At 42.4% G+C, this 13,375-nt stretch overlaps 1 protein-coding gene across 4 annotated transcripts in view; it reads left to right on the top strand.

The window, feature by feature from the left end:
• kif25 (kinesin family member 25) overlaps nucleotides 1–12,385 on the top strand; it is a 17,672-nt gene extending 5,287 nt beyond the window's left edge. For 2 of the 4 annotated variants that reach the window (XM_046061240.1, XM_046061239.1), the window contains exons 2-16: nucleotides 2,098–2,351; nucleotides 2,462–2,527; nucleotides 4,070–4,192; nucleotides 4,384–4,525; nucleotides 8,054–8,157; nucleotides 8,283–8,368; nucleotides 8,456–8,495; nucleotides 8,597–8,664; nucleotides 8,762–8,836; nucleotides 8,994–9,140; nucleotides 9,425–9,601; nucleotides 10,079–10,233; nucleotides 10,334–10,576; nucleotides 11,086–11,241; nucleotides 11,519–12,385. In XM_046061240.1, the coding sequence (XP_045917196.1) occupies nucleotides 2,283–2,351; nucleotides 2,462–2,527; nucleotides 4,070–4,192; nucleotides 4,384–4,525; nucleotides 8,054–8,157; nucleotides 8,283–8,368; nucleotides 8,456–8,495; nucleotides 8,597–8,664; nucleotides 8,762–8,836; nucleotides 8,994–9,140; nucleotides 9,425–9,601; nucleotides 10,079–10,233; nucleotides 10,334–10,576; nucleotides 11,086–11,241; nucleotides 11,519–11,670 (1,803 nt within the window). In that variant the 5' untranslated portion in view covers nucleotides 2,098–2,282 and the 3' untranslated portion in view covers nucleotides 11,671–12,385. Of the gene's footprint in view, nucleotides 1–2,035; nucleotides 2,352–2,461; nucleotides 2,528–4,069; nucleotides 4,193–4,383; nucleotides 4,526–8,053; nucleotides 8,158–8,282; nucleotides 8,369–8,455; nucleotides 8,496–8,596; nucleotides 8,665–8,761; nucleotides 8,837–8,993; nucleotides 9,141–9,424; nucleotides 9,602–10,078; nucleotides 10,234–10,333; nucleotides 10,577–11,085; nucleotides 11,242–11,518 lie in introns of those variants that run through there. The other 2 variants (XM_046061241.1, XM_046061238.1) reach the window with 2 other exon arrangements.
• The last annotated feature ends 990 nt before the right edge of the window (nucleotides 12,386–13,375 follow it).

Genomic DNA, 13,375 nt, shown 5'->3' on the forward strand with positions numbered 1-13,375 from the left:
AAACACTACCAAATTCACTAAAAATAGGGAAGTGATCACTCCCTAAGGTGTTAAGTTCCATAGGATACCAACTCCCACACCTAGCAAGTTCACCTGACACAAAGGTTAAATCAATACATGACAACCTCCCACTATTCACCTGAAACCTAGTCGGTCTACCGTCATTTAACACCACCAAATTGTTTTTATCTATAAAATCTTCTATTAAACCCCCATTTCCATCTTTGATTCTGCTGCCCCAAAGAGGATTGTGAGCATTAAAATCTCCTGTCCACACCACTGGAGGTCTCACGTGATCTGTTATTTCATCCAACTTATTCATTTCCAACCGAAGACAAGGATTATAAAAATTCACCAATGAAAACCTACCTGCTGTGCTCCATACCTCAATTGCTACACATTCCAATCCTGAGGTAATATTTAATTGTCTATATTGAACACCATTTTTAACAAATATTGCACAACCCCCTCCAGATGAATTTCTGTCTTTACGTAAACAAATAAAACCTGGCATCACAAAATCTAAAGACGGTTTTAACCATGTCTCCTGAATGCATATTAACTGTGATTTGTTTTTGCAACCATCCACAAACTTCTTTAATTCCTGTCCATTAGCTATCAAACTCCTGGCATTCCACTGCAGAATACAAAACATTAATAGACTAACTATCAATTTCATCATCATCATCATCCTCCATTTGGCCTCCATTATTCTTTTCCCTTCTCTCTCTTGAGAACACATATCTATAGAGGGCCGCTGGCTCAACCTCTACAACCCCAAGACTCCTCTCAGCAGCCTTCACCACACTTCTTACAACGTCTGAATTATTCTTAGTCTGCTTCATGTCACACATCACTTCCACAATGAAAGCCAGGAATTTCATCTTACTCACCACCACTGAATCTTCTGTTACATAAGCTACCAGCAGAGGGCATTCCGCTTGTCTTCTCCTTATGTCACTCACCTCACCACATGTTGCAACCTTTTTGACAGCCTCAGCATAAGACACCCCTTTGTTAGTCTCCCTAAACTGCTGCACCCTCATCGCCTGCTTATATTGTTCACATTCACGATTTCCAGCTACGTGCCCTCCACCACATGAACCACACTTTACCACCTTCTCCTTGCACCTAGAGAACTCGTGTTCTCCTCCACATTTCCCACATCTTCTATTTCCTCTACAAGTAGCCACAATATGTCCATACCTCTGACACTTAAAACACCTCAAAGGTGGCCTTCTGTATGGCTGCACCTTAAATGACAAACACCCTGGGAACACTCGTTCTGGAAGGGCTCTTTCCTGAAAAGATAGCACCACAGTTGATGAATCCCGCTTAGCTCCATCACGAAAGATTTTAATTTGTGTGGCCTCATCAACCTTCGCCCCCTCTATGCCCTTCACCAACTCAACCATGGAAACCTCCAGAGAAACCCCATAAATCACCCCTTTCAAGCCAGCCTTGCTCCCTGGAATAAATCCTTCCACCCGCCTCTTCCCTATCGCATCCAGTGAAACAGCTCTGTTCAACTGAGCTGCAGACTTGCAAAATACAAGCAGTTTCCCATCAGCCAGAATTCTTGCACTCAGGATATCACCCAACTCTTCCTTCAGTGCCCAGCAAGCCTAATTGGGTTAAGAGAACTAAACGCAGACTGCCCTTCCTTCAACTTTAAAATCACTTTATACTCTACCGACTGGCTACTGCTTCTTCTCATTACCTGCTGATCTCTCCCTCCATCTGACTCTTGTGAATCACTACTTTTATTTCCCCTTACTATTTCTTTCCCATCCGCCCCCACCATCATCCGTGTCCTGCATTGCAGGAACAAAGTCTTAATTATTGTACGCTATTGACCAAGTGTTTTTCTTCTTCGTAATGTTTCATTTCTTCCTTTTGACACACCACGCGTCACAGGCTTTGCTGCCCTCTGCCTGTTTAACCTTAACGTTACTGACTCGAGTCACAAAGTTAACATCCCGTGAATTATGCACTAACTACAACAACAGGCACTTTGAATTTGGGATACCGACATTAAACTTTTTCGCTGTATTTCGCTCTCGGAAGTTACGCCTGAGCGTCCGTTTTATCTTTCAGGCTGGCTGTCATCCTCCTCCTCCGCCTCCTCTGCGAGGCAGACAGGTGAGCAGAGTTGAGAGAGAGCTGTTGTTGACCGTTAATCGGATTATATGACATGAGAGGACACGACTTGATCAGCTGAGAAGGGAAGGGACGAGGTTATTCTTTTCACTTCTTAACAAACTTCTTCTCTTTGAGCAATAATGCCTCTTTTTATTAACCGGGACCAAATATTTGCGCATCAGGTGCACCTGCTGGAGCACAAACTGAGGGTAAATAAGAGTTCATTGAATGCTTAATGTGAGATTAGTTAGTTAACAACACATACATATAAAATACTATTTCTAATGTCATTTGGTAACATTTGTCACTGTGCTTTCAGAGTAAAGAGGAGCGAATACTGGAACTGGAGACAGAGAATGCTATTCTTCATTTAAGACTTGCCGAGGTAAGAAGATTTCTGCCATTCATTACTTACAGGCTTAAACTTCAAACCTCTGATTATTCTGGTCTATTCTAGGTGAGCATGATTCTATTTTATTTATTTCTTCACCTCCTGAGTGGCTCAATGAGGCTTTTTGGAGTGTGTGTGTTAATGTGTGTGTGTGCTGTAGACACTTGGCCTAAATTCAGCAGGTTTTTACCCCTTGGTGACTGCGCTGAGATGGATCATGTGATTTTAATTTCACCTGAATCTGTTTCCAAGAGGTCCACTCTACATTTGATGATAATTATTGCTGCATGTAACCAAATATTCTGGTGGACAGTGGAGATCAACTAAGCCTGAATGGTTTTAAACATTCTGTGCTTCGCTTTGGAGACAGATGGTTTATACTGTCTGACGAAAATGCCAACAGACAGCAGATGTTTACTAAATTCTCCTTCATGCTTCACTTACCATATTTCCTCCAAAACATGTGTTTTAGTAGACTGACCAATTAGTTGATAGTTCCTTTTACTATACAGTTTGACTCAGTTATGCAAAGACTGTCAGCAGTCAGCTAGTATTAAACATAGTAATTTGTATTATTAGGTTTAATAGGCCGTTTTAACTGTAGACATTTGGATACATCACAGCAGAAAAGGTGTAATTAATGGCATTAATTGACAGTGCCAGTTCCAGGGTCATAATATTGTGCATTTTTGCTCACATCCATGGCTCGCTGGGACAGGTAAAATGAACATCCTTAGTGTTATTGATCAGACCAGCAGCCTGTTCCACCAGCTGTGTGTAAGTTCACATGTAGCCTAGTTATGATGTAAATTATTACTAAGTTGTGATTTAGAAGGGTAGGTACAAATCATAAAATGTCAGTCTTATACTCACTAAGCAGTTTTTCTGCCACACAGCATAAAGTTTCATTAATTGCATGTCATTTACCACAGTACTCCAGTAGAGACCTCATTTATTGATTTATTTCAATATCAATCCTGTTTACTACAATGTGCTGTGATGCCAAGTGGCTCATGCATGCCAGAAAGCTAATGCGTATGGTAACCGTGATGATGGAACCCTCTCTTTAGGCTAATTTATGTTTGGCCAGTTGCCTTAGTTATGACACTACGTCCAAAGTAGTTAGTATCTGCCCCAAGTAATCATGCCATTAAGTTTAGCAGCTGATTTAGTTACAAACTAACCAATAGTTAATAAGCCTATGGTATCAATTGATGCCTTAACCTAGGAGAGAACTTACACACAGCTGGTGCAACACTGTAAAAAATGTAATGTCACGTGATTAGTCTAATGTACAAAATGTTTCCTACTATCTCAAACATTTTGCATGCTTTGAGGCACATGGCAGCTAACCGTCTATTGTGGAGATGTGTTTTTTTGTGTGTTCTTAACTACTCAACAGCTGACAGACCAACAGCCTCACAAAAAACGTTTTGTCTTATTTTAGGTGCTAGTTATACTGTTGCTTGGCCTAAAGGCAGAATGAAAGTGGCACAGCAGTGCACAATAAGTATGTTAATGTTCTCTCCTTTTCAGTGTCTGGGGAAACTCCGTCGGGACCATGAAGAGGAGACCAAGGCCCTGAACCATCATCAGCTGCAGAGGAATGCACAGAGGACAACCCGGTCAGCCCTCGCCAAACTCCTGTTCGAGGTCCAGGTACAGATACACTCAGATAAATGTGTGTGTGTGTGTGTGTGGTAGGTTGTGAGTTGTCTTCACGTCTTGTTTTGTTGAGCTCTGTTTCACTAAATTCAAACTCATAAAAAGGAAAGTAATATGGAACAAAAACACAACAGACAACCAGAGCTCTACACACCTAACTTGTCCTCTCTGTGTGTTCGTGGCAGGCTGTGAAGCAGGGCTTGAGTGAAGTTTTTGCAGTGTATTTGACTTTTGCCACTGAGCTGGAGGAGCAGAGCAAGCAGTTCCTGGAAAAAGTGGAGCAAGCCAGCTGTTCTCTAAATGGTCACCGTGGAGACGAGATTCAGAGTAAGTATCTTGAGTGTGTGGCACCAGGGTTAACAGATATGTAGCATTCAGGCTCCACAGCAGTGAGCTGGGGTGAGCAGGCAGCTATTAAAACACTTGACAGTGAGATGTGGTAGTTTCCAGTTTAAAGTAGACAAATATAGGATCAGTGCTCTAACAGGACACACTGCATAAATTAGGAGGGATGTTTGCTGGGAGCCCATTGGACTAGACTGCACAGTAGAGTTCAGCTGAGAAGATTTCTGGCACTGATACGAGTAACAGTATTTAGGAGTGTAACAATTCAAATAATGATGTCATCAGCCAATATTATTTATTTATCTCTATTTACATGCTCAAAATGCACACATTTTAAGAATCCTTAAAATCTACTCCAGACATCACAGATTGGTTTTATGAAAACATGAAAACTTTTTAACCCTAGAAATGACCTAGCTGTTGTCACATTTTATACCTCTCACTTTTAAAAACATTTCTGTCCTGCTCGCTCATTCCCCCTCATTCAGCGTCTCTCTCCCTTCTAAACTGGTTTAAAGGTTATGTGCTGGTTATCTTGATAAGGGGCGTGCTTGCTGGTAATCCTCTCACACGGTAAACCCCCCACTCCCCACTCTTCGCTCTCACCCCGCCCTACAAGGTTGTCCAGGGTTGCCTATGCTGTTTGATGCACTCCTGCAAGTCAGCTGGTCACCATGGCTCTGATGATTGGTGAAATGATCTTGTCATATACTTCGATCCACATAAGCTTGAGCACATGCTGTACATAATGCTACAAGCTGCAGCAAACAAAATCACTTCTTGCCCTTTAATTGTTAGCATTGTGGAACTGTCTATAATTACTACTGGGAGATATGTTACATTAATGTTGCATTTAATTTATTTGCTACTTGGCTCATAATTCTTATTCATTGTGGGGATGTTATTTGATAACTTCATATAAAGGCCTTTAATGTATTCATGATTTATAGAGCTGTGGTGGTTGTGCTGTGGGTTGGTTAACCTTCTGGTGGGCTATTAGAGTAAATTCCATATCCTAACATTATCAGTATCAATACCAGATGGAGAGACTCGTTAAGGAGAGCAGTAATGTGATTGGGATTAAAAATGAGGTGGAATACGAGACCTGGAATAGTTCTTGTTAATGTAATGTGTTTAATTAACCAAGAGAGCACTTGCACAAGGAATACAACAGAAAGAGGGCTATACAGGTGCTGACAAACAACTGTCAACAAGTAAAAAAAAAAAAAAAAAAAAAAAAAAAAGAGTCTTATCCAAAGACAGTAAAGTTAGCTCTCGGCTCAAAATACACTAAAGAACAAAAAGAGGTCAGCACTCTTAAGCTTACAAAAGGCAAATAAAGAAAACTAGCAGTCATTCTGCAAACAGGTCTCAAACTAAAGGGTGGTGAATTACAAAGGTTCAAAAGCACTGACTGAAGCCACTCTGACAGGCAACACCATGAAACACAAACACTCTAAATACTCTCTAGACTAAACACAATGATATGCAACAAACAGCGAGGCGAACTGATCACTGGTTCACAACCACCCTGAACTGTGGACACACAAACTACACTGAACAAAATTATAAACGAAACACTTTTGTTTTGGCCCCCATTCATCATGAGCTGAACTCAAAGATCTAAGTACGCACACAAAGGCCTATTTCTCTCACATATTGTTCACAAATCTGTCAGAGTCTGTATCAGGGAGCACTTATCGGTTGCCTCACAAGTGTGGCATATCAAGATGCTGATCAGACATGGGTATTGCACAGGTGTACCTTAGGCTGGTCACAATAAAAGGCCACTCGAAAATGTGCAGTTCCATCACACAACACAATGTCACAAGTTTTTAGGGATCGTGCAATTGGCATGCTGACTGCAGGAATGTCCACCAGAGCTGTTGCCCGTGAATTGAGTGTTCATTTCTCTACCATAAGCCTACTCCAAAAGGTGTTTCAGAGAATTTGGCAGTACATCCCACCAGCCTCACAACCGCAGACCACGTGTAACCACACCAGCCCAGGACCTCCACATCCAGCATCTTCACCTCCAAGATTGACCATCCGGACAGCTGCTGCAACAATCGGTTTGCATAACCAAAGAATTTCTACACAAACTGTCAGTAACTGTCTAAGGGGAGCTCATCTGCATGCTTGTCGTCCTCATCAGGGTCTCGTCCTGAGTACAGTTCGTTGTAACCGACTTGAGTGGGCAAATGCTGAAATTCGATGGCACTTTGGAGAGGTGTTCTCTTCACGGATGAATCCCGGTTTTCACTGTACAGGGCAGTTGGCAGACAGTGACACCAGATACTGACTGGTTTCGGGACTCCCCGAATTCAGTGAAACTGCACATTTTTGACTGGCCTTTTATTGTGGCCAGCCTAAGTCACACCTGTGCAATACCCATGCTGTCTGATCAGCATCTTGATATGCCACACCTGTGAGGTGGATGGATTATCTCGGCAAAGGAGAAGTCACTAACACAGACTTTGACAGATTTGTGAGCTATATTTGAGAAATAGGCCTTTTGTGTACATAGAGAAAGTCTTAGATCTTGAGCTCAGCTCACAATGAATGGGGACAAAAACAAGTGTTGCGTTTTATAATTTTGTTCAGTATATTTAAGGTGCAGCTAGAGTTGACTGGAGACTTCTGGTTAGTAGGTTCAGTCAGACCACAGCCACACCAATCACCGATACCAGCGAACAGCAACCAGGAAGTAGGCGGACCAGGGGGACCAATCCTCGGCGAGGATTCGCACAGCTGGATTAGCATAAACGGCAGAATCTCTCATAGAAACAACACAATTATTACACACTAAGTGGTAGACAGTAGCGGCGGTAACAGAGGCAAATTCTGCTTTTATGTTGTGGATGCAGTAACAGCAGCCAGAAATGTTTATGTTCTTACATAAGGCTTTAAACTGTGTTGGTAGGGAACATGCCAAAAACAAATAAAAATAAAGGAAGGAATAATAATTTATAGGTTCACACAATGTTTGGAAGGCTTCAGTGTACAGAAATATTTTACAATGAGAAGATATTTGAGCTGTTTTGTTACATTACCATAATTTTTTTTTTAAATAACATTTAAACACTGAGATAAAAAAGTCCTGGTCATTCTGCACTTTTTTGTTATAATTATGTTCAGTCCAGTCTATTCTAGAATGCCTCTATCTGTCCTGTGTGAATGGAGGCGTTTGGGTGCCAGGTGTGCGTACTTGTGTGCTCCAGGATTAAAGACATTAAAGACTTGGCCTGAATTCAAAGATCAACACCAGTGAACAGATGTCTGTGACTTTGGAGTCGATTCATTTACTTTACAAATCTGACCCGGCGGCACACACACTGTGTCTAGTACAGCGTCGGCGCATCCAGTGGAGGCTTTTCAGTGTTGATCCTGTTTGTTTGTTGTCAAAGTGAACGCAACAGTGGCTTATTGATGTCAAAAGAGGCACCTTAAACCTCCATCCACGACAGGAAATGCTTTACGCTCTTAACCATCTTTCTGATCTCCCTGCAGATTTGCAAACTCGTGTCGAAGTTCTTGAGCGCTCTGTGGAGGAGGAGAGGGAGAGGTGCAGGGCAGAGAGGCAGAGGAGGAAAGAACTCCATAACACAGTTGTGGTGAGGACAGATGTTTAGTGTCCAGTGTCAGAAGATAATGGGTAATACAGCAGGTTCAGAAAGACCTACAGCACATCTGATAGGATCTGAATGTGAACTTCATTGTCATTCTTTTTTTGCTGCAGGAGCTGAGAGGGAACATCAGGGTTCACTGCAGGGTGCGACCAGTTCTACCCTTTGACCATATCCAGTCCTCCAGCTCTGGATCACGGTGGGTCAATACACCATTCATCACCAGCAATATGCGATAATTGAGCTAAAGCTGAAAATAACGCAATTCAATGCTTTTCTCTGTCAGACCTTTGTCATCAGAAGAAGTGGTCTGTGCAATCAGCGACGTGAGTTTCATAGACTCTTAGAATTGATTTTATTTTATTTCTGCTAACTGCTTCAGTGTCTTCACTCTTTTGTGTGTTATTCCTCGTTTTGTTGTTTTAAGGACACAGTGATGGTGAATTGCATAAAACCAGGTGTGCAAGTGCACAACAAGATGTTTGAGTTTGAGAGGTAAACGTCAAACACTAACACGGTGCAATGCGCATTATTCTGTTTCATTCTCTGTTTATTAATGATCACTGACTGGTGGTGACTTTGCTTCTCCCAGAGTGCACGGACCAGAGGATTCACAGGATGCCGTGTTTGAGGAAGTAAAGCCGCTCCTCACATCCCTGCTGGACGGGTGAGTGTGCGACGATACACACAAAAAAAGAAGATATCAAATCACATGTCATTCAGCTGTATTCATTTAACACTATGAATGAAGAAAAAACTGAATGAAATCCATGACAAACAGCTTCAGCATGAACTGAATGTCATCTCCCTGCCCTGCCCTGCAGCTATAATGTGTGTATCATGGCGTACGGGCAGACAGGCAGTGGGAAGACTTACACCATGATGGGATCCCAGCCACTGGAGGAGCACTCAGGGACGCAGCGGGAGTCACAGCAGGGTATTATCCCGAAGGCTGCTGCTGAGCTCTTTCGGTGAGAGCAGGAAAGCATTTTGCTTTTGTGAAAGTTACAGTGTGTAATGACTCAACTCTGCATGAAGTGAGTATGTTTTTAATGCTGTGATGAAAACCAAAGTATATCTGGTCTAATTTTCTGTATTCTGATCCAGTCCTTCAACCCATCAGGATTAAAATAAATTCACTTCATTAATTCATAATGTACACTGAGAGTTGGAATAGAATATAATTGGTTTGAACTTGACCTTTTCTTTACCATTGTTGTGTATCTGCTCCCGTGTGTATGTGTTTGTGACCCAGGCTGATCTCTGAGAAGCCCACAGAAAGCCACACGGTGGAGGTGTCAGTGATGGAGGTGTACAACAACGAAGTGTTTGACCTTCTGGCCAGAGATGAGAAGGGCAACGCCGCCAGCCAGCGCCGGGACGTCATCACCACCTCCTCTGGTACCAGCCAGGTCACCGCCCTCAGAAACGAGTGAGTACAGCCCGGGCAGAGGTGCAAAAGGCATTTATTTGTACTGAACAAAACTACTGTAGATGAATCCCACTGTATGCTACTACCCAGCATCAAACTGCAGCAGTTTATTGAGCATTTAACAAGATAAAGAGATGGGTATTTTTTCTTAAACTTTGGTTGGTGACAAACAGAGCTGAAGGGGAGTGAATTTTGGATGTCCTGACTTAAGGTGGCCAGTCTGTCGTGTTATGCTGGGCAGGTAGCGTGCAATGGGTTTTTAGAGCTTGTTCACTGAAAACAATACTGGGAGAGGGAACTGAAAAGTAATACCAAAACTTAAACAAGGCTACACTCCATGGAGTTGAAAGGAACTGCAAAGTTGGGTGATCATTCGCTGTGGGTCATTTTGATCCATTCATATAAAAAACTATTGATTATAGCAGATTTAAGAAAAGAATGCCAGGTAATGGTGTAATGTGTTTTCATGTTTTACAGGCCTGTGTGTAATGCCTCTGAGGTGATGCAGATAATCAGCAGCGTTTTGAAACTCAGGGCTCACTGTCCCACCCTTGTCCACACCGACTCTTCACGCTCTCACGTCATTGTCACCCTCACCATTTCCTCCAAGAGCCCTAACGCACAGGCCCTGGGTGAGAGGCATTCATACACACAGACCCACACACGTCGGTGTAAGTGACACTTGTTGGCCACACACGCTCCGGCATTATTACTTATTTCTCCTTCATTCAGCCGCCAGGCTACAGAGCGCCAAGAACGACATGCAGCACCCCACCCAGAAGTGGTGGAGTCCACGCTGCCGCCGTGCCAACCCTGCCGCCTGCCACTCATCCGATGAACTCTTTGCAAGCCCCGCCTCCTCTCCCTGCCCCTCGCCTTCTCATTCCCCATGTCCCTCCCCGAGGCCCAGCATCTCACAGGCTCTGTTCAGGACCAAGCTGCAGCTGGTGGACCTGGCGGGGAGCGAGTGTGTCGGTAAGAGGGGCTCGATCTCATGTTTAAGGATGCTCTTTTGAATGTGAAGATGGCATCTGAGCATCGTTCCCTAAATGTTTTAAGAGGCAACAGGCAATATTTGATAAGTGGGGAAAAAATCTTAACCTGCAAAATTGCAAAACGGGGCTTTAGCAATATACCAAATTGACATGCAGTAGATAAACTGCCGCTAAAAACGACAACAATTTCTCCTGTCTCCTTTCTTTTGCATTGTTCCAATATAATGCATCATAAATCTGGGGAGTAATATTGAGAGTAAGAGATCGATGAAGTGACATAATTGCTGTTTCAATTTAAACAATTTTCTGTTACCCCTTGATTAATCCACACGCTAAGGTTCACAGGACAAACAAAACTGAGGTCTTTTGTAATTACCTTTTTTTTGATGCAGGAAAGAGTTCAGTGAACCCAGTACAACCAATACATGCTCACTGAGCAGATCAATCAACTGTAGGGCACATCCATATACGTGTGTTTGTGTGTTCCAGGTATGTCTGGAGTTTCTGGTGCAGCTCTGTGGGAGGTGTCCTGTATAAACCGCAGTCTCTCTGCTCTCTCTGATGTCCTGGGAGCTTTGGCTGAGCAGAGGCCACACATCCCCTACAGGAACAGCAAACTCACTCATCTGCTACAGGATTCCATAGGTGACACACACACACACTCTCTTTTTTGTGACCTATGAGTCATGCTTGCCGTGTCTGCTTCCCCTGGGAAATTCAACCTCGCAATGTCTTTATCAGCTGAGAAATCCCACATACCAATATTCTAACATACACACACACATAAAAACACTGAATCACTCAAACTACTCGGCAGTGAAGATGCCGGACAATATATATAATATTTTTTTTATGCCCTTTCCATTGCTGCTCAACATCTTAAGTCTTGAATCTCCTCGTCCTTCTCCATCTCCTCCACAAGGTGGCAACGCCAAGCTGCTGGTGATGCTGTGCGTCTCTCCCACGCAGCGCTTCATCGCTGAGTCTCTGCAGTCTCTGGGCCTTGGCGCGCGAGCCCGTCAGGTCCAGAAGGAGGTACCTCGTAGGAAGAATAACACCCTCAAAATTAAGTGACGAGACGGAGAAAGAGCTTTCATTCTTTGCAGACTCTGTAGCAACATGGATCCTTTCATCACACCAACAGAACCAATTTGAGGGTATTTGATAGAGTATGTGGGCCCTTCTAAAAAAAAAGTCCACAGCCTTAAACAGTATGACAATATCTCACTGCAGATTATTAGACATCTTATTTGATCAATGGGTTACTAGGGGCTGCATGCTCATTAGTTTTAGCAGGGCTAATCCTACTTTTTTAAACTCCTAAGCTCTACAAGAATAACAGTAATAAACTATTTCTTACCCTTTGTAGTTACGCTAACTGGGAAATTTATTTATGGCTGTTGTAAATAGATAAATGTCTTATGGCTGTTCTGCTAGAATGTAAAGCACAGTATTAGTGTGTACATGTAATAACCCAGGCAATGAGTAGTTGGAGTATATTACACAAAAAATTTTTACTATAGAATCACTGTATATAGCAGTTTTCCAATTTACTCTTAAATGTATTCTGCTGTAAATACATTTCCGTACTTGATGCTCATGCCATGCCTTTTTTTTTTTTTTTTTTTTTAGTGCTTTGGGAGCAGCCATGTTTACAGTATTTATGTACATTTTGATGCATTCTGTATCTGTAAACATCACTTTCTTTTCGGTTACCCATGACAAATCCTTCTAACGCCTTGATAGAATAGTCTCAGTAGAACATGGTATAATTATTACTTTAAAATAAACAGATGATGTGCAGTGATGTATGTCTTGTATGTACTGGAAACTTGCTGTCAAAAGGTAATTAAAAACAGTGTTTGAATACTTTGTGCAGTCCCCTCTGGTTGTACCCTGTCCCTCTAAATAATAAACAGTTAATATACAGTTTTTGCTCACAATAGTCTTTTCTATACAAATTAATAGAGTTCTGCATTAGCATAATCCAAGTAAGGAGCTGTAAAACTGAACAAAAATCTATTTCAGGTCTGACTATGGTTTACTGTTGGAAGAAAACAAATCAGGCCATTTCCTCCAAGGTGAAACAGTTGGACGTCTTCCAAGCATGACAAGTAAAAACAAAGCAAAAGTAAAAACACACTATCTGGTAATCTTTTTCATCAGCTCCCCTCAGAAACAAACTCACACTTTTAATAAGCCGCCTCCTACCAGCGTTCTGCAAACTGTGGCGAGGGCTCTGCTCAATGTATTGAAGTTATAATCCACGAAGTCCCAAAGCTGACATGTTTTTGTGACGCAGATGTCATGTGCCACGCTGACATGAAAGCCAAAATGCCCAAAGCGTCTTTTGAAACTGCTGGCTTACAGGATAAAGAGTGACAGGACAAAAAAAAAATATTATAACGAGAGTGACAAGATAATAAACATGAAAACCCCAGGAGCTTCCTCCTGTTTTGAGAGACGACAGGAGGAAGAAAGGAGAGGTGAGAAGCCGGGGAGGGCGAGAGGTGGAAAGAAACTGGAGAAAACCTAGTATAAGCGAGACTGAGACGACACATGAACGGGAATAGAAGGAGGTGAGAGTGAAAGTGTGACAGCACATAAAAATGTGAACTTTGAATTTAAACCTTCTTTGACAATCTGAGATGGTTATTCTCATCCACAGGTCCAGATGTGGATCATTTGGGAAAACCCCTGCCTGCATGCCAGGGCTCTGTTCTCTGTACATGGAGAAGTGTAAATTAGCTTGGTTTGATGATTTGACGTAAACCTGGAC

This window comes from Micropterus dolomieu, linkage group LG10, assembly GCF_021292245.1.
Source record: "Micropterus dolomieu isolate WLL.071019.BEF.003 ecotype Adirondacks linkage group LG10, ASM2129224v1, whole genome shotgun sequence".
In the NCBI taxonomy this organism is placed as follows: domain Eukaryota; kingdom Metazoa; phylum Chordata; class Actinopteri; order Centrarchiformes; family Centrarchidae; genus Micropterus; species Micropterus dolomieu.